This window comes from Geotrypetes seraphini, chromosome 7 (genome assembly GCF_902459505.1).
Source record: "Geotrypetes seraphini chromosome 7, aGeoSer1.1, whole genome shotgun sequence".
NCBI classification, from domain to species: domain Eukaryota; kingdom Metazoa; phylum Chordata; class Amphibia; order Gymnophiona; family Dermophiidae; genus Geotrypetes; species Geotrypetes seraphini.
In genome coordinates this window covers 187,175,678-187,199,851 of record NC_047090.1, presented here as the reverse complement: position 1 = coordinate 187,199,851, position 24,174 = coordinate 187,175,678, and the positions used below count along the sequence as shown (strand labels likewise).

At 42.8% G+C, this 24,174-nt stretch overlaps 1 protein-coding gene across 1 annotated transcript in view; it reads left to right on the top strand.

Annotated features, from left to right (window-relative positions):
* The window catches only part of NRXN3 (neurexin 3), a 1,772,673-nt gene that overhangs the window by 1,553,587 nt on the left and 194,912 nt on the right, over window positions 1–24,174 (top strand). The window contains exon 20 of the mRNA XM_033952014.1: window positions 13,665–13,754. Within this exon, the coding sequence (XP_033807905.1) occupies window positions 13,665–13,754 (90 nt within the window). The remainder of the gene's footprint in view (window positions 1–13,664; window positions 13,755–24,174) is intronic.

The following is a 24,174-nucleotide window of genomic DNA, read 5'->3' as shown; positions in this document are numbered from 1 at the left end:
TGGAATCAGCGATTTCTCTTTGCAAGCTGATGTCATTTGGGGGGAGCAGCCAGCAAGCTAAAAACCGTGAATAATCGAAACCGCGAATGCTGAAACCGTGAATACAGAGGGAGAAGTGTATACCCCCAAACTCTTTAGTACATTAGATAGAGTGCAAGTCCACCGGGACAGGCAGGGGGAAATGCCTGAGCACCTGATTTGTAACCTGTTCTGACCTCCTTTGGGAGGGAGGGCTAAAAAATCAAACAAATAAGTCAATAAGATGTCAGAGCAGTTAGGAGGGTTCATCTAGGATTGTGGAAGTGCTAAGGGGGGGGGGGGAAGCACTTAGAAAAGAACAGAGACCAGCAGAAAATGGCGGAGACTAAAGACGTCATACCTTTTGCGGCTCTGTTTTTAGAGGCTGTGCATTTGGGAGAGATCAAATGATTGTGAGTTTTATTCTACAATATCGACCTCCCTGCACCTTTTTATACCAGACATCAGGGAGCCTCATGCTCATGAATGAACACAAAAAAAATACAAAATGTAAATTCCCAAATGGGAATTAACATAATATATAAGGAAACTAATTCAACCGTATCCTAGTCCACATTAAAGCTGATCGCCAGTACAAATAAAACATCAAAGCAAATCTTTCTATCTACTATCTAGGAACAGACAAATGGCTATTATATGCATTATACATCATCCTCCAAAAATAAACTAAATATAAGGGATTAAACTTTCAACAAAGGTTTCTCTTTAATAAAATCTTCCACCTGGACTGGATCAAAAAACACATATTTATCATTTCCATATGAAATCAGGCATTTACATGGAAATTTTAAAAAGAAAGTAGCTCCGACTGCCAAAACCTTTGGCTTTAGCTGAAGGAACTGTTTCCTCTTAAACTGGGTTTGTCTAGAGACATCTGGAAAAATAACCACCCGTTGACCACTGTAGTGAGGTAGCCTAGGCAGAGCAAGGAATTTGCTTTATCCTTTCCTTAACAGCCCCTTGCTCTTCATTCCCTGTCGTTGAGGGCTGTCAAGAGGTCAGGTTATCAGGATATCCCTAGTGACTATCCCTGAAGGATAGTTGCATGCCAACTGCCTCTGTTGTATGCAAATCTCTCTCATGCATATTCAAGAGGGTTATCATGAAAACCTGATCCCTTGGCTGCCCTTGAGGATTGGACGTGAAGCCCGTTTCAGAAATGAAAGGGTTTATTTATTTTACTGATAAACATGGACTCTTTTTAGACTCCCTTTGAGCCATGCCAGATTTTACTTTGAGCTTTATTAGCCACACCTCCTGCGGAGGGCTTCTCACTTGCTCAGGGGTGGCTGGAGCAGCTCATACTGCTTTCTGAGGGAAGTGTTCAAATGTGACCTGCTGCTGAAATGATTTTAAGCAATTAGTAAAAATGTTTCCTATTCCTCATATAATATTTTTCATACAAATTTCACTTACTAATGCTTCAGATAAATGCTAGACTTTAAAGAGTGCAGCATGAGAATGAAATGGCCGGACTTTTGTAATGTCCTTTCGCCTGAATCCTGGTTTGCTTTAGGGTATGATAAGTAATTGTTATAAGATGGAGAGAGATGTGTCAGGGAAAGACAATTAACCGGCAGCGCCTTGCCTTAGAAAGCAGCGGTCCAGCATCGCGGCCTTTTTTCCTACACCCAGACGGACTAGCCGTAGGTATATTCTGTTGTGTAGTGCTGCTGTACTTTACACCCTTGAAGAGGAAAGGATTTGAAAGGTCACATTTTCTACAATGGGTTTCATCTGCTGCAGACTCTGACTCTGATTCTCCTCTCCCCTAAGAGCTTCTTCGGGGACCAGGTGCTCTCTCTCATTCATCACTTATCATTAATGGACGCCATGTTTGTGAGAGTTGTCACATTGAGAACAACGTCCTCCATTTATCCACTGTATAGGGACAGCAAAGCGCAAACACACTCTCTCTTCAGAAGAGGGACTGCTTAGATGGCAGTAGTGCAAGCTTAAACCCCCCCCACACACACAGTAAAAAACAGGATCAGTACGAACAAAGGTAGTGCTAGTTTCACAGAGATACAATCACCCTAGTACAGAACAGACAGAGCACAGGGCAGCAGCAGTGCAAACTTAGAGAGTGATAAGGGGCCAAATTTGTCCCCATCCCTGCAGGAACTCAATTTCCGTCACGTCCCCGTGAGTTTTGTCGCTGTCCCTGTCACATTCCTGTAAGCTCTATCTTAACCGCACAAGCCTCAAGCCCTTATGATTTGAAAGTGTTTGAGGCTTGTGCAGATGAGGGCGGAGCTTAGGCATTGGTGGAATGAGGCATTATGACATCACAGTCTGAGCTCTAGAATGTTGCTACTTAGGATTTTAAAGTGTTTGAGGCTCGTGCAGATGAGGACGGAGCTTAGGCATTGGTGGAATGAGGCATTATGACATCACAATCTGAGCTCTAGAATGTTGCTACTTATGGTTTTAAAGTGTTTGAGGCTTGTGCAGATGAGGACGGAGCTTAGGCATTGGTGGAATGAGGCATTATGACATCACAATCTCAGCTCTAGAATGTGGCTACTTAGGATTTGAAAGTGTCTGAGGCTTGTGCAGATGAGGACGGAGCTTAGGCATTGGTGGAATGAGGCATTATGACATCACAATAACGCACTGGAGTATATACATTCTACCTGCTTTTAAATATCAGCAGCAGTGGGAGAACAACTGCTTTTACACCTAAGCAGCATTGGGACCAACCGCAACTACCAAGAGCCCATAGACCAGATCATGACAGGAGTGTGAGCTCCACACCTCCTGCAGTCCGCTAGGAAGATCAACTGCTTTAACACCTAAGTAGCAGCAAGACCAGCTGCCTATAATAGGAGCCCTTGCCCCGATCCAACCAGGCATGTGAGCTCCTCCCCCTATATCCCGTTTAAGAGATCAATCTACCTGCTTTAAATATCAGCAGCAGTAGAAAAATAACTGCTTTTACATACAAGCAGCAGCGAGACCTACCGCAACCACCAAGAGCCCACAGACCCGATCCTGCCAGGAGTGTGAACTCCTCCCCCTGCAGTCCATTGGAGAGATCAATCTGCCTGCTTTTAAATATCAGCAGCAGTGGAGATCAACTGCTTTTACACCTAAGCAGCCACAACCACCGAGAGCACACAGACCCGATCCTACCAAGAGTGTGAACTCTTCCCCCCATGCAATCCGCTAAGAAGATCGACTGTTGGCTCCGGGCGGCTTTCCCGCAGAGGAGAGAATCCTGCATTCACCGTGGGCCTCATCTGGGGCAGCCTCCTTGGAGCGGCTGGGGCACGGGCAGTGTGTTTGGGAGGGAATGCATGGATGGGAAAACATCGCAGGGGAGGAGACATAGGCATCCTGGGACTGTCTGCCAAGTCTCTTCCCTGAAGAAGCCCTTTCTGGAAACGTCAATCACTCCTCCTAAACTTACTTGCTCCACTTCATCACTGACGCTGATACCGTGGATTGAAGACAAAGTTTTATTTTATTTTTCTTTCCAGCTTATGATTTATCTTTAATCTTATCTATTGTTCTGCCTTTTGTCTTTGTTTTGTTCTATTTCTATCATTTAAATTTCTCCAGAATTCTACTGTTCAACGGCTCCCCCTTCTGCTTCTATTCCTTTCTCTCCTCTCTTCTACCTTCCAAAGTATTTAGATCAATGCTGTCTTGTTAAAATGTTTATTTTATTTTTATTTTTCCTCTAACTCTACTTTTCACTTCTCTATTACCCTCCAGGTACTTTAGTTAGATTGTGAGCCTTCGGGACAGTAAGGGAATTTTTCAAGTACCTTTCTTATTTCTAATCTTAATGTATATTTTCTGTAAACCGCTTAGAACCTAACGGATGTAGCGGTATATAAGAAATAAATTACATTACATTACATTACATTACATTACACAATCTGAGCTCTAGAATGTTGCTACTTATGGTTTTAAAGTGTTTGAGGCTTGTGCAGATGAGGACGGAGCTTAGGCATTGGTGGAATGAGGCATTATGACATCACAATCTCAGCTCTAGAATGTTGCTGCTTAGGATTTGAAAGTGTTTGAGGCTTGTGCAGATGAGGACGGAGCTTTCAGGAATGGGGCAGGGACAGGAAAATAACTCACCAGGGACAGGAAAAGAACTCACCAGGATGGGACAGGGAAACGAGTTCCCCAGGGACAGGGAAAAATTTGTCCCCATGTTTTTCTTTAGTGCAAATCTTTCTCTTTCATACACACACAGACACACACACAAAGTACAGTACTTCACACACATTTCCTTGGCAGTGTGGCTCAGTCGTGCTCTGAAGAGTTCTGTGTAAAAAGTGAGCGTGTATCTCGACCTTCACTGCCTGTGTTGATCCTTCTTTTAGGTGATGATGGCTTTAGAGAGGTGAACACCTCTCCTCTGTGAAAGGAACAGAGACCCTAAGGTCATTGTACATTGGTTGTCAAATGGCATTCAAGCAGTAATGACCATTCACCCTGAACAGCAGCCCCTTTGCCATGCTGTGCACTTGATAAGATGTCTTTGCTCCCAGAGGATGTCCAGTTCTGCTTCTGCCTTTCATGACCACATTCTATAAGACGATGTTGAACCGCTGCTAACATATTCTAATCACATTGTAATATCAGTTGTATGCCTGGGGTCTGAATAAAGCCTCCGAGAATCCAGAATCACCCAAGCGGTCATTGGGCCTTCTTTCAAAATTGAGTTTCTGGTATTCATTTGATCACTGAAAATTGAATGTGCCTAAGAGCCTGGGTCCAGCAGAGAATAATGACCTCTTGATGGCCAGTGGGGTTAACATTCAGCCAAGGCAGAAGCTGGGCTCACGGGTTCTCCGTGTCCATTGGCACTAGATATGATGTGTCTGCTCTCTCGTATAACTAGATGCATATCATGAAATCAGAGTCTTCTATCTGGACTGTTAATTACTGTGTAATTAATGACATTTAATATAAAGTATAAATAATTCAAACTAAAATGTTATCTAAAGTTTTTAAAATGAAGTATGAGCCTGATTTTCTACATGCACTTGGGTTAAATCCTCATCAATGTCCAAAATGCTTGAAGCCTCCCTGCCTCCCACACATGCACCCCGTCTCTTTAGAGTTTCATGTCATGCATGGACCATTCCTAATACGCTGGGCAGAAAAATACTCCCTTCCCCCTAAAATAAATACCCTGCAAATATGCATGCACACTCACGTGTTTCTATCTTACTGTGCTCTGCGTTTCCCATTAGCCGTAGTGCAGGCTTTGACAAAGGTGAAACGTGATGTCCTGCAGAACATAAGAGTAGCTTTTCTGGGTGGCCAATCCAGGTCACTAGTACCTGGCCAAAATCTAAGGCCACTGACCATTGAAAGCTGTAGAAATGGCTCGCCTGGATTCTTACCCAGTCCTTTAAAGCAGACTTAGCAGTAAGTTGATACCCTCTTCCCATAAGAAGAGCTTCTAGAATCGTATATCCCCCTTCCAGGGATGCCAAGTCTTACTCCATTTGAAAGTTCTCTCACTCTCACTCTCTGATCCCCTTATCTCTCTCATAACGAGTGTATCACACTCATTTGAAGACTACCCCTCTCTCTCACACTTTGAGACCCTTTTCTCACCCATTAGGAATATGTCACACTCATATGAAGGCTTTCTTACTCTCCGAAACCTTTCCCTCACTCATTAAAAGTGTATAACACTTCTTTGAAGGCTCTCTCTCGTTCTCACACTCTCTGAGCCCCTTCTCACACTCATTTGAAGGCTCTCATACTCTGAGTCCCTTCTCACTCATTAGGGTTGTGTCATACTCATTTGAAGGCCCGTTCACTCTCTGAGCCCCTTCTCTCACTCATTAGGATTGAGTCACACTCATACATGCCTTCTCCCCCGTGAATAACACATAAGTCAATCCCTCGAACCATAACTACCAAAAAATATTCAGATTCCTAAATAAGCTTCTACCACATGTATCCAATAAACTTCTTCCTTCAATGTTAGGTAATCTTCTTCTGTTACCCGAAAATAATGTTAATCTTCACTGTACCCTGTAAGTACTCGAATCTTTACTATGTAATTCCATGGGATCAACTGTATCTTAGAATGTACATGAATCACTGTTATATAATTCTCTGGGTAATGTCCAGATATCTTCTTATTTGTAATCCGCTTAGAACCGCAAGGCACAAGCGGAATAGAAATCACTAATGTAATGTAATGTAATTTGAAGGCTCTCATACTCTGAGTCCCTTCTCACTCAGGGTTGTGTCATACTCATTTGAAGGCCCGTTCACTCTCTGAGCCCCTTCTCTCACTCATTAGGATTGAGTCGCACTCATTTGAAGGCTCTCATACTCTGAGTCCCTTCTCACTCATTAGGGTTGTGTCATACTCATTTGAAGGCCCGTTCACTCTCTGAGCCCCTTCTCGCACTCATTTGAAGGCTCTCATACTCTGAGTCCCTTCTCACTCAGGGTTGTGTCATACTCATTTGAAGGCCCGTTCACTCTCTGAGCCCCTTCTCTCACTCATTAGGATTGAGTCGCACTCATTTGAAGGCTCTCATACTCTGAGTCCCTTCTCACTCATTAGGGTTGTGTCATACTCATTTGAAGGCCCGTTCACTCTCTGAGCCCCTTCTCGCACTCATTTGAAGGCTCTCATACTCTGAGTCCCTTCTCACTCAGGGTTGTGTCATACTCATTTGAAGGCACGTTCACTCTCTGAGCCCCTTCTCTCACTCATTAGGATTGAGTCGCACTCATTTGAAGGCTCTCATACTCTGAGTCCCTGCTCACTCATTAGGGTTGTGTCATACTCATTTGAAGGCCCGTTCACTCTCTGAGCCCCTTCTCTCACTCATTAGGATTGAGTCACACTCATTTGAAGGCTCTCATACTCTGAGTCCCTTCTCACTCATTAGGGTTGTGTCATACTCATTTGAAGGCCCGTTCACTCTCTGAGCCCCTTCTCTCACTCATTAGGATTGAGTCGCACTCATTTGAAGGCTCTCATACTCTGAGTCCCTTCTCACTCAGGGTTGTGTCATACTCATTTGAAGGCCCGTTCACTCTCTGAGCCCCTTCTCTCACTCATTAGGATTGAGTCGCACTCATTTGAAGGCTCTCATACTCTGAGTCCCTTCTCACTCATTAGGGTTGTGTCATACTCATTTGAAGGCCCGTTCACTCTCTGAGCCCCTTCTCTCACTCATTAGGATTGAGTCACACTCATTTGAAGGCTCTCATACTCTGAGTCCCTTCTCACTCATTAGGGTTGTGTCATACTCATTTGAAGGCCCGTTCACTCTCTGAGCCCCTTCTCTCACTCATTAGGATTGAGTCGCACTCATTTGAAGGCTCTCATACTCTGAGTCCCTTCTCACTCATTAGGGTTGTGTCATACTCATTTGAAGGCCCGTTCACTCTCTGAGCCCCTTCTCTCACTCATTAGGATTGAGTCGCACTCATTTGAAGGCTCTCATACTCTGAGTCCCTTCTCACTCATTAGGGTTGTGTCATACTCATTTGAAGGCCCGTTCACTCTCTGAGCCCCTTCTCTCACTCATTAGGATTGAGTCACACTCATTTGAAGACTCTCATACTCTGAGTCCCTTCTCACTCATTAGGGTTGTGTCATACTCATTTGAAGGCCCGTTCACTCTCTGAGCCCCTTCTCTCACTCATTAGGATTGAGTCGCACTCATTTGAAGGCTCTCATACTCTGAGTCCCTTCTCACTCATTAGGGTTGTGTCATACTCATTTGAAGGCCCGTTCACTCTCTGAGCCCCTTCTCTCACTCATTAGGATTGAGTCACACTCATTTGAAGACTCTCATACTCTGAGTCCCTTCTCACTCATTAGGGTTGTGTCATACTCATTTGAAGGCCCGTTCACTCTCTGAGCCCCTTCTCTCACTCATTAGGATTGAGTCGCACTCATTTGAAGGCTCTCATACTCTGAGTCCCTTCTCACTCATTAGGGTTGTGTCATACTCATTTGAAGGCCCGTTCACTCTCTGAGCCCCTTCTCTCACTCATTAGGATTGAGTCACACTCATTTGAAGGCTCTTTCACCCTCTATACCTTTTTCTCATTAGAATGTTATTCTACCCCACAGATCCTTGTCGTTACTTTCATGAGAAGTGAGCCTTGGAGGGGGAGAACCAGATGGCCAACCAGGCTACTCTCTCCCCCTGCTCCATCCTTTTCCCATGCAACTACATATGCTCTGAAACTTGTACCCAAATTTTAAGCAGCCCAGAAAATTTAACCCTGTTGCTTTAATCATTTAAGGTCCCTAAATGGTAAGAAGCCCATTTTATACTTAAGGGCCTGTTAGCATTTAACAAGTGCTAAGCTTTAGTAAAAGGGCCCCTTCGAAAGCAGTACTGTATTGACATCTTTGTAAATTAGCACCCTAGATAGACCATCTGAAAAATCTCGCTCTTCGGATGGTTCTTTGCTCCTCTGTGAATTTCATAGTCTTCATTTTTGCATCATATCCAAGTTTTCCCGGACGTCTGGTAACCACACAACAAGATCACCAGAGTTGTACCTGCCATTCCATGCAGGTTACAACCCTCTGTGCTCTGTTTAAAGGATAAAGGTCATTTAATGCTGCTTTTATTCCATACTCTTTGAGGTATATAATCAAAACAGAAATACATCTAAAAATCCGCCTCAATCGGCACTTGGATGATCAAAAAGACAGGTCATCCAAGTGCCGATAATCGAAATGTGTTTTAGATGTGTTTTAAGCCTTTTTAATGCTGCTGTACAGGGCGTTTTTGAAGGAGTGGTTAGGGCGGCAGGTGGGTTGACCTAGATTTAGTTGTCAATCAGATTAGCCACTGGCTTAGTGACAATATGCTTTCGTTGAATATCACTAAAACCAATTGTCTTCTCTTGTCCGTGGAAAGAATCCACGATAACTATCAACAATAAACCAATAAATCTTGTCAGTTCGACCAAAATCCTTGGGGTATTGATCGACAATAAACTATCCTACAATTCTCAAATCAGTGCAGTTGTGAAAAACTGTTTTTGGAAGCTCAGAATGATTAAATTCATATCCAACATTCTTCATTCTCAGTCCCTTAACATTTTAATTCACTCCGTCATAATTTCCAAACTTGACTACTGCAACTCCCTGCTCAAAGGGGTCTGCCAAAAAGACATTCGACGATTACAACTAATCCAAAATACTGCCATAAAGATTATTACAAGCAAAAAAAAAAGTTGATCACGTTACTCCTCTGTTAAAAAGTGCTCACTGGCTACCTATCCATCACCGTATCACTTACAAAATAGCTCTAATCTTCTACAAAACAATGAAAACCAAGGAACCCGCTTTTATCCATAAATACCTGATTCCACATGATCCTCCAAGAGAAAACCTTAAGATCTGCATCACAGCATCTTCTTCATGGCCCAGCCCTAAAAATCATTAGTAACTGTAGAGCTTCTTCTTTTGCAATGATAGCCCTAACAATATGGAATTTGTTACCATTATATTTAAGGTCCGAACAGAATTTAGATAAATTCAAGGGTGGCCTTAAAGGCTTCTTATTTAAAGACGCATACGACTGTTAATTGATCTAAGGGACTTTCCTAGCTTATTTTTTTATACTAAAATTGATTTTTTCCTTTCCCCATGTTATTATCCTTAATTGTTCTCTCTTTCTTTCAAATTGTATTTCTCCCCACTATCCTTCTTGTTTCATATAAGTAAAGTTATGTCATTAATAGTTTAACTGGACCCCTTTTAAAATTTTTACTGTAAAACGCTTAGAGATTTTGATTAGCGTTTTATCAATTTTTTAATAAACTTGGTCCTGCAGCGATAATCGAAAGTTCAACGAGACTTCCTAGACGGAACATTGTGACTTAGGCGATCTAAAAACAGGTCTAAGTGCCCAGAAGGTATCCAAAGTGACCAGATAACCACTGTAGACACAAAGGCCCTGATTCTGTATAAGACGCCCGGGAGAGGTGTCCTAGACAGAATCGGGCCTACACTAACCCCGATTCTGTAACCGGCGTCCATGTTAAAGACGCCGGTTAGAGAATCGGGTTAGAGTAGAGGCAGTCGCTACACTTATCGCGGCAAGGGATAAGTATAGCGACCACCTGTCCGATCGCCGACAGGAGGGTGCTGAACCCTTCCTGCTGGAAAGCCGCCCCCACCCCCCGAAACTGTAGATCGCCGGCAGGAGGGTGCCCAACCCATCCTGACGGAAAGCCGGACCCCCCCATGCTAACGACCTCCCCCCCCAATGACTTCCCTAACCTCCCCCCCAACTAACCTTTAAATGTTGGCCGGCTGGGCCAATCAGGCCTTAGACTTAGCGGGGATGGGCCGGGAAGGGGCGGGCCCTTCTCATTTTGACTAGGCGGGCCTGTCGGCTGGACGGCAGCAAGACCCGTCCAGCCGGCCAACATTTAAAGGTTAGTTGGGGGGGAGGTTAGGGGAGTCATCGGGGGGGAGGTCGTTAGCATGGGGGGTCCGGAGAGGGTCCGGCTTTCTGGCAGGAGGGGTTGGGCACCCTTCTGCCGGCGATTAGGAGTTTGGGGGGGTTCCGGCAGGAGGGGTTTGGCACCCTCCTACCGGCGATCTACAGTTTCGGGGTGTGGAGGGGGTCCCGGAAGGAGGGGTTCGGCACCCTCCTGCCGGTGATCGGACAGGCGGCCGCAGCCGCTATACTTATTGCTGCAGGGAGATCCCTTGGCCCCGATAAGTATAGCGGCTGCGTCTACTTACAATGTAGGCCAGCATTTTGCTGGCCTACATTTTAAGTGTCTCTTCCTCTATTAGGGAGACGTGTAGGGCCACCTAGGTTCGCCTAAGGCCCTTAGGCGAGCTTAGGCGTCTTGCGGGCCTCCCTAGGCTCTCGGAGGCGCCTTCAATATAGGCGGCCTGCCTGGGGAGCATTTTTTTTTAAAACGTGCATCCCGATTGGCTGATTAGACAGCTGTAGGACGCCTACAGCTGCCTAAAATCGGGACGGCACTTTGCAGAATCAGGGCCAAAGTACAGACCCCCACACACTCCCCCAGCGATCACTGACCCCTCCTCCCCCCCCCCCCACCCCCACACACACAGCGCCATAAAAATCAGAATAAAAACGTACATACCTACACAGAGGTGTCTTATGTAGTCTGAGGGTAAGCTGGTGAACCATAGAGAGGAGAACCCAGGCCCATAAGCCACTCTAACCACTACATTCATGGTGAAACATGTGCACCCACCAAAATCCCCCATAGCCTTACTGTACTGCCATATAGGTGCCACCTGCAGCCATAAGTGGTATTGTGGTGGTAGACAGATGGGTATAGTCAGTTTTGGGGGTGTTTTGGGGGGCTCACTATGACCTATAAGGGAGTTGTGGTGAGATATTTATGTGGCACCCTTTTTCTGAAGTTCACAGCAGTGCCCTGTAAGATTCCCCACTACTCTGTTGTCATGTCTAAGTGGCCAGTCCATCACTTTGCTGACCCCTCCCACGTCCCAAAGGTCTTCTTCTAGGCGTTTTTGACTTGGACGATTTTTTGGACAAGAATGGGGTATAAGGATAGCCAACTTAGCGGTCTGGACAATCAAAGGGCTCGACGTACAAGTAGACGATTCTCGAAAAACAATATTTTGGACATATTTTTCGAGAATGGACTTTGGACGTTTCTGACTTTGGCTGACTAGCTAGACTTAGGCCCAAAATGGACTTAGATTTATTTTTGTTTAATTATGCCACTCTTTCTATATAGGTATCTATTCCAAACAATTTGAATTTTGCCCCCATTATTGTAACTACCACCTTCATCAGGAGAGTATTCCAGGCATCCACCACATCTTGCTGATAAAGTATTCTGATGTTACTCCTAAGCCTACCACATTGCAACTTCAGTTCACACCCTCTAGCGCTAGGGCTTCCCCGCTTCTTGAAAATGATTTGTTTCTATATTAGTACTGTATCTTTCAAATGTTTAAACATCTGATTCACATCTCTCCCATCCCTCCCTTTTCTCCAGGATATGCGTACAATCCATTCTCGTTTAAGCATACTCCCTCTGGTACAATGCTCTACAAATCCAGGGGGTAGCCATGCTGATTGTATGTTATGAAATGGTCTTCGCAAGCCTATTTTTCAAAAACGTCAACTTCCGTGATGTTTCTGAGGTCAGGTGCTTTGCTGTAATGTCAGCTCGCCTACGCCATGAAAGTGGTCCATTTTCCTGTTTATATGCTTATTATATATGCCAATCCGCTATAGTCCTAACTATGGGACATTTTGGGGATACCAGCTGTTGTGTTATGCTGCTTTACCCTGGGTTGACTAACATCAGTAGATTCAAGACTTTAGGAAGAGGTGACCTTGTAAACACTGACTGGTGCATCATTAGTAAAAGTGTCTTTGGCCTTTTGCTCTCACCCATCCAGCTTGGCCTGAAATTGCACTTTGTGATGGCATCGGGAGAACGGAAAGCAAAGCTAAGATGTGTTCTTGACAAAGCTGACGTCATAGTAGAACAATGCCAACTGTTTAACTGATAATGTCGTTTCAAGAAAATCCCAGTTGCAGTGCATTCAGAACAAACGCCTGGCAGGACGCAGAGCATATGTGCTGGAAGTTGAACACAGCACTCAACCAGTAGAGGGCGACACTTGCCTCCCCTCCTTCCATGTGCAAGGGCCCCTTATTATTTTATTTTACCTATTTATATTAAACCTTTTGATTTGCGATATTGTAAACCGCCCAGATACATGTGATGGTCGGTATATCAAGCCATGAAGAAACTTGAAACTTCTCAGCCCAACCAACAAAATTGGGGCAGTCTCCATCGAGAGCTAGACACTTAGGCCCCCTTTTACAAAGGCATGTTAACTTATAATGGGCGTGTTAGCGTCTAGCGTGCACGTAGGTTTAGTGCGCGTTAAAATGGCTAATGCGCCTATGTAAAAGGGGGCCTTAATCCAGTGGTTTTCCACTTTTTTCATTCTGTCGGAAAAATACGGAACGAGAAAAGTGGAAAAACGCTGGACTGAGGGCTCCTTTTATGAAGGCGCGTTAGGGCCTTAACGCGCTGGCCGCTACCACCTCCTTTTGAGCAGGCGGTAGATTTTCGGCTAAGGTGCGCCAATCCGTAGCGCATCTTCCTAAAAGAAGCCCTAAATGTATAGCCCTCAATGGAGACTGCCCCAACTTTGTTGGTTGGGCTGAGAACTTTTCGGCAGCCCCTTGTGCATGCTGCATGTGGGCAGAACCAATCAGCGAGAGCGGCTAGTGGTCCTAGAGGGATGACATATGTTTCCCACCCGGTTTAAAGAAATACAGTTATAATTCAGTAATGATTGCCCTTCCCTGTAGCGTAGAAAGACCAGTTGAAACGTCCACTGGGCTGACTTGTTTCTGTCTGCACAGCTGGATGCCGTGCCACCTTGCTTCCAAAGAGCAAACTTCAGAGAGATTTAACCCTCGGCTTTGATGCATGTTTTAAATCTGCCTCATATGATGATAACACTGTTAAACCAATATGCCATCATAATTAATAATAATAATAAATAATAATAATTTTAAAATAATTCAATTGTTTGATGACTACGTTGCTTATGAATATTTATACTTTCAAATTGTTTTGAAGTTGTTTTTTAAACTTTAAAGGCACTTCTGATAATGAGCGTCTCCAAATGGTAAAACAGAAAATCCCCTTCATATATAACCGACACGTAGATGAATGGCTTCAAGAGAAAGGTAACCAATTATTAAAACTTTCATTTTAAAAACCATTTGATAGGAAATCCTTATTTGTTGTTTTTTTAAAAAAAAGCCTGCAAATAAATGTGACTTAAAGGGTAATTGCCTGCTTCAGAAACGACTGTTTTAATTTCCATTATAATTTGTCTCAGCTTCTGCCTGTCGTCTGTCGATAAATCATGCAAAAACACGCTGCTGATGAAATGTAGTTAAAGGGACTAAAGTTGAAGCTTGATTTCGATGTAGAAACAGCCACAACAATCGCAAAAAGATGAACTTAAAACAAGAATCATAGTGTTAAATAGTGCATCTGAGCCCTGTATCGGTTTTACTTTAGAAATAAAACAGTGTTTATAACTGTATTCCTTTTAAGATATTTAAATATATATATTGGGCTCTATAATATCAATAATTATAATTTAGTGCTTGAATAGTTTTGACTAAAACGTTAAAAGTTTATAACTCTTTTTGCATGTAAATCTTGACAAAAGGACAGCCTAGCAGTATTCGCTTCTGATAAAAACCAGGGGTTGATGAAATGGCATTTTAAGATGGCCAATTGGCCAGAGGAAGGCCGTGTGGATAAAGGCAGCCACTTAGACTGTAGAATTTTCTCCATTGATATGTGTCTGTGGAAGACTGTGTCCCCGGAATCCTGAGCCTAGACGCTTCTCCAAATACACTCTAATTCCTGAGTGAAATGAGACCGCATCTACCAGAATGCACTAATGAACGCACTATTTCTGGGCTTTGAGTCTGTGCAAGGAAACTGTGGCAGGGATGTGCAAGCGTATTTCAATGAGGCACACCCTGGTTCCACAAACCCACAAAAATGTGCTCAGTAAATTGATTCTAGGAGAGTTGATTTCAGCAGGATCCCTCTACAAATACAAATGTGCAGCTTTGAATGGATGATTAAACTAAATCGATGAGATAACTCCATGCCATACAGGCCAGGCTGGTCTCGTCTTGTTTTCCTGCATTGCTTTAAGACCCCACAACAACATTCGTACAATGGGGTGGAAACCAGGATGAGCTCAGCCTTCCCCACTCTGACATACCAGTATCTGATCGCTTTTAATCACATTCAAGCTGTTCGTCATTTCTTTAGATTTTGACACTGGCGTGTGCAGCTTTATCCAGCCGATGTTGAGAATCATTCTGTGATGGCAGTCCTAACGCTACATGGCCGTTCAGAACAAACCCCATTGTAGGGTAATTCCATGTCAACTGGTCCAATTTCAAGGAGGGTCCCCACTCGACATCTTCTGCGGATACATAAAAGGGACCCAAATAAAGGGGCCCCTAACTCTTGGCCTAGTTGAGATCATGTCCCAAAACTATGGTTATCTTCTCCTGCGGATACATAAAAGGGACCCAAATAAAGGAGCCCCTAACTCTTGGCCTAGTTGAGATCATGTCCCAAAACTATGGTTATCTTCTCCTGCGGATACATAAAAGGGACCCAAATAAAGGAGCCCCTAACTCTTGGCCTAGTTGAGATCATGTCCCAAAACTATGGTTATCTTCTCCTGCGAATACATAAAAGGGACCCAAATAAAGGAGCCCCTAACTCTTGGCCTAGTTGAGATCATGTCCCAAAACTATGGTTATCTTCTCCTGCGGATACATAAAAGGGACCCAAATAAAGGAGCCCCTAACTCTTGGCCTAGTTGAGATCATGTCCCAAAACTATGGTTATCTTCTCCTGCGGATACATAAAAGGGACCCAAATAAAGGGGCCCCTAACTCTTGGCCTAGTTGAGATCATGTCCCAAAACTATGGTTATCTTCTCCTGCGGATACATAAAAGGGACCCAAATAAAGGGGCCCCTAACTCTTGGCCTAGTTGAGATCATGTCCCAAAACTATGGTTATCTTCTCCTGCGGATACATAAAAGGGACCCAAATAAAGGGGTCCCTAACTCTTGGCCTAGTTGAGATCATGTCCCAAAACTATGGTTATCTTCTCCTGCGGATACATAAAAGGGACCCAAATAAAGGAGCCCCTAACTCTTGGCCTAGTTGAGATCATGTCCCAAAACTATGGTTATCTTCTCCTGTGGATATATAAAAGGGACCCAAATATAGGAGCCCCTAACTCTTGGCCTAGTTGAGATCATGTCCCAAAACTATGGTTATCTTCTCCTGCGGATACATAAAAGGGACCCAAATAAAGGAGCCCCTAACTCTTGGCCTAATTGAGATCATGTCCCAAAACCATGGCTATCTTCTCCTGAAAAAATGTCATCCATTTCACAGATGGTTGAAGGGGACCACTTGGCATTGAATGACCCTATAATAACGGCATTGTTCTTTGCACAAACTTGTGATGCTTGCTTTCTGTGATAAATCTAAAGTGTTTTAATGTTTGTGGGTTTCTCCTGAAGTGTCATCTCAGCTGAAAAGGAGGACTGACTCTGTGCCACTTGGATTATATTATATACTCCATACAATTGTTTTTATGAGTTGGCTTGTGTTGTACATATGCTATACAGCCTAGTGGTTCTCAACCAAGTCCTTTTGGATGAATATGCATGAGATAAATTTCCACGTAACACCTCCATTGTATGCAGATCTTCCTCATGCATATTCATTGTGGCTATCCATAAAACCTGACTGGCTGACCATGTCTCAAAGACAGGGCTGAGAACCACCGATATAGTCCGATAGCAAGTCAGTTCTCCTCTAAAGGATCAGGATTCTTGTCCTCTGGGGGTACTCAGCTTCCACAGACAATATCTTCTCTTGTGGCCTTTCCTTTATAACAAAATCCAAGATAAACGTAGGGGAAAATCGCTTAATAAATTCAGCTCGTCAACCCAGTGTGAATCGTCATTAGATTTTAGATGCTGTCCTTATAATCTTAATTTCAACACCTTTCGTTCTCCTAAAAGTCCCTTTAACAAAAACTGAGATGCGAACCCCACTTTTGTGTTGTTTGAAACGATGCATGACTCAACCCCTGCTGCTGCTGTTCTGCTTCTGTGCCTGAGATGCCGTGCCTTCCCCCGACTACGCCTCTCACTGTTGGTTTGTTGATATTGAATTCATTCCCTTATCTAAGCTTATAAGCATGCTGGGCTTATGCAATGAAGACCCATCCTGGATGTCCCAATTTTGTTCATAATGGCTTATTAAAAGATAGTCACTTACAGGTCTTGGGATGAGATGGGGACAGGGGCAAGGTTAAAAAAAAACCAAAAAACACTGATCGGTGTCAAGCATCAGGGATGAATTGTCATGAAAAGACCTGGAGACTTATTTTTTTTAAATCGAAGGAAGACAGAAGTTAAGTTCCTGCCCCTCCCTGGTAACATTTTCTAGAATAAAATCTGAACTCTTCTTACACAGCGGCTGTTATTTACCAGGTAGGTAAATAGTGGTATGTTTTAAAGATTTGTGTTATGATTACCACAAAGAGTTACGCAGTTAATGACATTAGTCACGATGCCTTTCGTGCCTTCCAATAAATAAGGGCAGTTTGGATATATTTTTGTGATGTTTTATTGATCTTTTGCATTAAAATGCATTTTCCTAAGGGTATAAGAAGAAAAATAGATATATATCAACAGACACATGGCGTGGAAGTTCTTTAATTCCTGCAAAGCGTTTGCTCTTTCTCTTTGAACTGGTGGAAGAGCAGCACATGGTGGACAGGACCTAACCACGATTTCTTGGTGGCTGGATTTTGATTTTTCTTTTGCTCAGGAATTCAAGATGTTGTATTTTCTCTATGGAGTATATGAAATTGTCAGTAGTATTTTGCTTATTGCATCCTTTCTGCTTGTTATAGATAAATGTTTGCCAGATTACGAACCACCCAACTAGCTAGCTGTCATCTCGTAGATAGCAATTGTTCACCTATTCATCGACTATCTATCCATCCTCTAAAAATGAATCATATCAGTCACTAACTGTACAGTACGTCAACTTGACAACAATTTCTCCATCCAGTTATCTATTAATCAAACAGTTTCTCCTGTCATTTCTCCTGTCATGCATTCTAACTGGCTATCTATCGTAAATCTTGCTCCCAACCTTCATACATCACGCTTTAAAATAAAGCAGCACAATTGTCAGGGACGCAAAAAACAAGTAAAAGTGGATTGGGTTAGATTGAAATTTTTGTTTTTTTTATATTGCATTTATGCTTTGGCATCAAAGTGGTTTACAAATAACAATTAGTAATACAGTTGTAACGCAGTACAGTGGTCGGTAACAGGAAGACCAGTAGTAAAGCAAGGGATAGTGGATAAGAAATCCATTTGTTGCAGGCTGAGCGGAATTCATTCCTTGAAGATTAGTCTCTAATTAATTAGTAATTAATACCTACCCCTCTGTTCGTTTAGGTATCATCGTCAATTATTGGTATGATTAAAGGTCGGGTGGTCCTTTTCATAAAGGAGGTTAATAAATCCCAATAAAGGTAGAGCGGTGGTAGCCCGTCCGCCGGAGCCTACCTCACAGCGACAGGGAGCTATCACCGGCTTCTTCATGTCTTCGCCCCAGGGCGTTCCCGCTAAGCCGAACGCAAGGGAAGCATCGGCGCTGGGGAGCGAGACTTCGCTCAGCCCCGCGGGACCAGCGCCTCCTTCGCGGCCGGGTGGGAGAGGAATGTTGGTAGTTACGAAGTCAGCAGAAGCTACGCTGATAGCGCAGCCATCGGGCTTACTGACTTCCCAGGACCCTCCGACTGGATTATCTTCACCTAAGGCGGCCATAGTAACTCCAGCAGTGCAAGGGGAATTACCAATTCTTCAACCCCTAGAGAGACCTGCTGAAATCACCTTGGATTCAATTTGGACTGCATTGGACTCTCTCCATAAGGTTTGTCTAGGAATCCTACCACTTGTTCAAAATCAAAATGTGAATATGCAAAAGTTTGAAGAGGATTTAAGAGCCCAAAGGGAGAAAGTTATATCCTTAGAGCAATCTGTTAAAGGAGTTCAATCCTCTTGTAATTTAATTACTCAGGACAAATTAGTGTTTTTGAGGAAAATGGAAAATATGGAGAACTATACTAAACAGTTGAACTTAAGAATTTTGAATTTCCCACAAACACTTACGATGTCCTCAAAAGATTTGTTGTATAAATTTCTGAAAGAAGTTTTCAAATACCCCGAAGAAGGGCTCCCTCCTCTACATAAAATCTGTTTTATACCGGTTTCTGTTAAAAAGCCTTCCTCCTCAGATATTATTTAATCTAATGTGGACTTAAGTTCTATTAATATATCTAGAATTTTGGAAACTTCAGAGGAAGAAGTTGTAATTCGAACAACGCTTCTTGTGACATTTGTATTTCTTCAAGATAAGGAAGCTCTTCTTCGCCTATTTTTTAGGTTGAAAGAAGTCTCCTTTATGGATGGAAAAATTTCTATATTTTCTGATGTCTCAAGAACAACCCAAGCAAGAAGGAAAAGATTCTTGGAATTGAAAGAGAATGTTAAAACTTTTGGGGCAAAATTTCAATTGCGTTTTCCTTGTAAATGTGTCATTTACTTGGATCTGAATACTTTTGTTTTTTATGAACCTTCCCAATTGCAGTATTTTTGGGAAGGAAAGGGAGTGATAATGCAGAATTCCAATTGACCCCCAATTTAAAATGAAGACAACGAACTACCACTAGATTTTGATCTTGTTAATTTAATTCTTCATTTTTTTCATTCCCAATTAATGTGAATTGTTTCTCTCTTTGATGTGGACTATCCAAAAGTTTTTATGTATATCAATTTTGATTGAATTTCATTTTCTTTGAATATTTTAATTTGGAAAAGCTTTTGTTTGTTCAATAAGTTTATTTTGTTGAAATAATGATAAATGAATAAATAAATAATAATAATAAAAAAATCCCAATAAATAAAGGAATAAATATGGGGAAACCCTTCATTAATCAGGTCATCTCTACAGACTGGTCACTCTCTCCATCCGGATGAATCTCCTTTATCTGTCAAAATGTGGACGATCCAAGTATCGTATTGTTTCTACATTCTAAAGTAGGCCCAAAACACCAAACATTCCAAGAGAAAACATGTAGCGCCAACATTTCAGTAGGTCTAAGAGATTTTCATCACCACCGTAAACTGATTGACAATGGGGCTCTATATAGAGCTGCAAAAGTCTAGTAGCACTGTAAAAAAAGATAAATAGTAGGTTGTACTTTGAGACTTCAGTAACCCACTCTAAAACTTCTAGGAATGACGATAGACAGATCTGTACCATGCAACCACAAATCAACAAAACAATACAAAAATTATTCGCAGTCATGATAAACTTAAGGCAAGTTCGAAAATTCTTTGACAGAACACAATTCCAGCTCTTGGTCCAGTCCCTAGTCCTAGGTCTTCTAGACTACTGCAACATCCTCTATCTCCCCTGCCCCGCAACCATGATAAAACAACTACAAACAGTTCAAAACACAGCGCTAAGACTTATCTATTCACTGAGGAAACACAACCACATCACGGTGGCATATCTCGACTCACACTGGCTCCCAATACAAGCAAGAGTACAATTCAAATTCTACTGCCTACTATTTAAAACCATAAACGGAGGCAGCCCAGCCTACCTAAACAACCGCCTAATCCAAACTACCTCAACCAGACATAGGAGAACCCACAAGCCGTTCACGCATTCCCCAATTAGAGACGTCAAACAAAAAAAGCTTTATGATGGCCTTCTAGCCACACAAGCAGCAAAACTAGACTACCAACTCTCCAATTTAATGATAACGACTCCAGACTACAAATCGTTCAGAAAAGAAATAAAAACCCTGCTATTCAAGAAATCCTTGAAGACAAACTAACACTGCAAGAATCGTCCCAATTCTCTGAAGCAACCCACTCTACTCCTCAATTCCTCTGGAAATGACCAGATAACTCCTTTTGTAATCCGTCTTGAACTGCAAGGTAATGGCAGAATAGAAATCACTAATGTGATATAATGTAATGTTTGTGGCTAATATCCCGATTATATTAATGAATTGCCAGATAAATTGAAGCAAATTTCTATAGAAGGAATGACTCTATATCAAAAATACAGGGACGGTATAGTTCAACCTCCCTTGGATGCCTTCTATATCAATGATTCTTTCAGCCCTCAGAAGTGCCATCAAAAGTTCAATAAACTTTCATGACTGTTGGCTTTATGCATCCTATCGTCATCGGGTCGTTAATATAATATTATGAAGTCTTAAATAAGTGGGATAAAACCGTTAACTTAATAAAGTGAATAATACTTAGCTTGGGTAGTAGGCTAAGAGGGATACAGTCGCCAACATGTTTCACCCTTGGGGGGTTTCCTCAGGACACAATCCCTCGGTTAAACTCGTTTATCACGATGTGGCCACCCGATATGTGATCCCACTTATTTAAGACTTCATAATATTATATTAACGACCTGATGACGATAGGGTGCATAAAGCCAACAGTCATGAAAGTTTATTAAACTTTTGGTGGCACTTCTGAGGGCCAAAAGAATCATTGATATAGAAGGCATCCAAGGGAGGTTGAACTATACTGTCCCTGTATTTTTGATATAATATCCCGATTAGACATTTAGACTGTGGCGTTTCTGTGTTAAGAGTTTTCTGCCTGGATATTCTTTATCGATATCATAGATGCATCCATCCATAAAGGCAATTCTATAAGTTAACACCTAAATTTAGATGTCGGTAATGTGTCATAGTAACATAGTAGAAGACGGCAGATAAAGACCCGAATGGTCCATTCAGTGTGCCCAACCTGATTCAATTTTTAAAAATTTTCTTAGCTCTTTATGGGCAATAATCCAAAGCTCTGTGCAGTACTGTTCTTAGGTTCCAACTGCTGAAGTCTCCAGCCCATCCACACCCTCCCAACCTTTGAAGCCCTCCCCAGCCCATCCTCCACCAAACGTCCATATACAGACACAGACCATGCAAGTCTGCCCAGTGCTGGCCTTAGTTCTTCAATATTTGCTATTATTTTCTGATTCTAGATCCTCTGTGTTCATCCCACGCTTCTTTGAACTCCATCACTGGCCCAATTTATAGAAGAGTAGTTGGTGCCAATAAAAAGCATTTCGGTGCCTTTCTATAAACAGTGCGTCTACGTAAATCACTTAAGAGGAAATCCTATAAAAGGCATTCAAAAATCGGTAAGCATTATTCTCCGTGATGAGCGTACTTTCTAGAATAGCGCCTAGTACTGATCCTAATGCCTAAAGTTGAGCGTCAGAATTTACGGTGTAAATGTCAGCGCCCAGCATGGCATTTCAGCGCATCAATGGTGCTGTTCTCTAACAGTGCTCGCAACGTTTTGAAACGCCCAGGCCCTTCCCTGGCCATGCCCCCTTTTGAGTTGAGTGCTAGAGGATTTAGGCACAGGGTGTTACAAAAATAGCAGACAGGAAGAAGCGCACAAATTTCAATGAGTGCCAATTAAGTGCCAATTAAGGCTCATTAATTCATACTTATTTACCAATTGAGTTGTGCATATATCTTGACACTCCGCCTTAATTTCAGTGCCATGCGTAATTCTTTCTAGAGCGCTACCAGGTGTGCTCAATGTTATATACTGCTACTGCTACTTATCACTTATATAGCACTGAAAGGCGTACACAGCCCTGTACATTTTCACATTTATAGATGGTCCCTGCTAGGAAGAGCTTACAATCAAACTTGGACAGACGAGACGTGACATAGAGGGTAGGGGATGTAGGACCCAAAGTGAGAGGAGTTAGGAGTCAAAAGCACAAAGTTACCAGTTGGGGACCTGGGTTGGCCACTCTTGGGCTTGATGTCCCAGTGTGGTAATTCTTATGTTCTTAAAGGTGACAGTCCCTGCTTGAAAGAGCTTACAATCTAAACAGACAAGGCAAGCAGGATACCAGGATGGGGGATACAGTTAGGGGGAGATGGTTAATCTGCTGGCTAGGGTAGTGAGCAGTGGGGAGTAAGGTTATGGGGCAAAAAAAGTGGGGTTTCAGTCTGCTTTTAAACAAGGGAAGGGGCATGATGGACAAATTCAGGTAGTTTATTCCAGGCATAGGGGGCAGTTAGATGAAAGGAACGAAGTCTGGAATTGGCAGTGGAGGAGAAGGGTACAGATAAAAGCCGTTCTCACAGAGGCCAATCCTGGTCGCTAGTACCTGGCCAAACCCAAAGAGTGGCAACATTCCAGCTTCTCAAAGAATAGCAAGATTCCGGAACCCCAAAAGAGCAACATTCCAGAGCTGAGATTGTGATGTCATAATGCCTCATTCCACAGTGCTTCAGAGCCAACCTCATCAGTGATGTTACAATGGCTTGATTGTCCTATACTTGGCTCATGTAAGAACATAAGAACAGCTTTACTGGGTCAGACCAATGGTCCATCAAGCCCAATAGCCCGTTCTCACAGTGGCCAATCCCTTAGTACCTGGCCAAAACCCAAGGAGTAGCAACATTCCATGCTACCCTCATGGCTTCCCCCATGTCTTTCTCAACAACAGACTATGGACTCCCCCTCCGGGAATTTGTCCGAACCTTTCTTAAAACCAGCCTCGCTATCCGCTCTTACCACATTTGTGGGCACACTTACCTTTTGGCCCACTAATGCAGCTTTGGGCTACTATTCAACAATGGCCTAGGCATGCTCCTTGCAGAGTTGGTATTAAGTGCACCCAACTGTGGTGCCTATGATGTGATGATAATTTATAGAATTGCTGCCGGTATCGCCATGTTGAATAAAGCAACACTCAAGACTGAAATTTATCTGGATTCTAGGACAACCACTACTGATCATTTCTCTAGCACTACCAGAGCTACGCAGGGCTGTACACAAAACACGTAAGACATTCCCTGCTCGATAGAGCTAACAGGGTCTCCAGTGTATGACCTATGTTTTTAAAATGCCCACATTAAAAGATGTCATGCTTGACAGATTAGACATCAGGCCACCCCTCAGCTCTGCAAAAGAAGTGCATTTCATTTCAAAAGGTACTGAAGCTTCAAACTATTACAACAAATTGTATTACAATTAGCAGAAACGGGCAAGAAACAGATGGGATGAGATGGTGCTCCTATGGCGGTTGGTTAAAAAAAGACAACACCTGTGAGCCTATACCCTGGGAGGCTCTTTCTATCAGTGCATTAGTACTTAAGCCCATGACTGCCTTACACATGTTAATGTCCAAGAAATAGTGCTAGATATGCCAGAGAAACAGCAGCAGATGAAGTCCAAATAAAAAAGAAGTATCACCAAATCTTCACATGAGGCACATATGAGGGTGGTTTGAATTGAAAGTCTGGTAAATTTCCAGGAGATGGTCATTAAGTCGGTGATGCCATCAATGAGTATTTTGCAGAGCTAGTTTTCCTACGATATGGAAAAAAATGGAAACTCGCTGGACTAAGGGCAGATTCTGTATAGGACGCTGATCTCAGCAGTAGTCTACG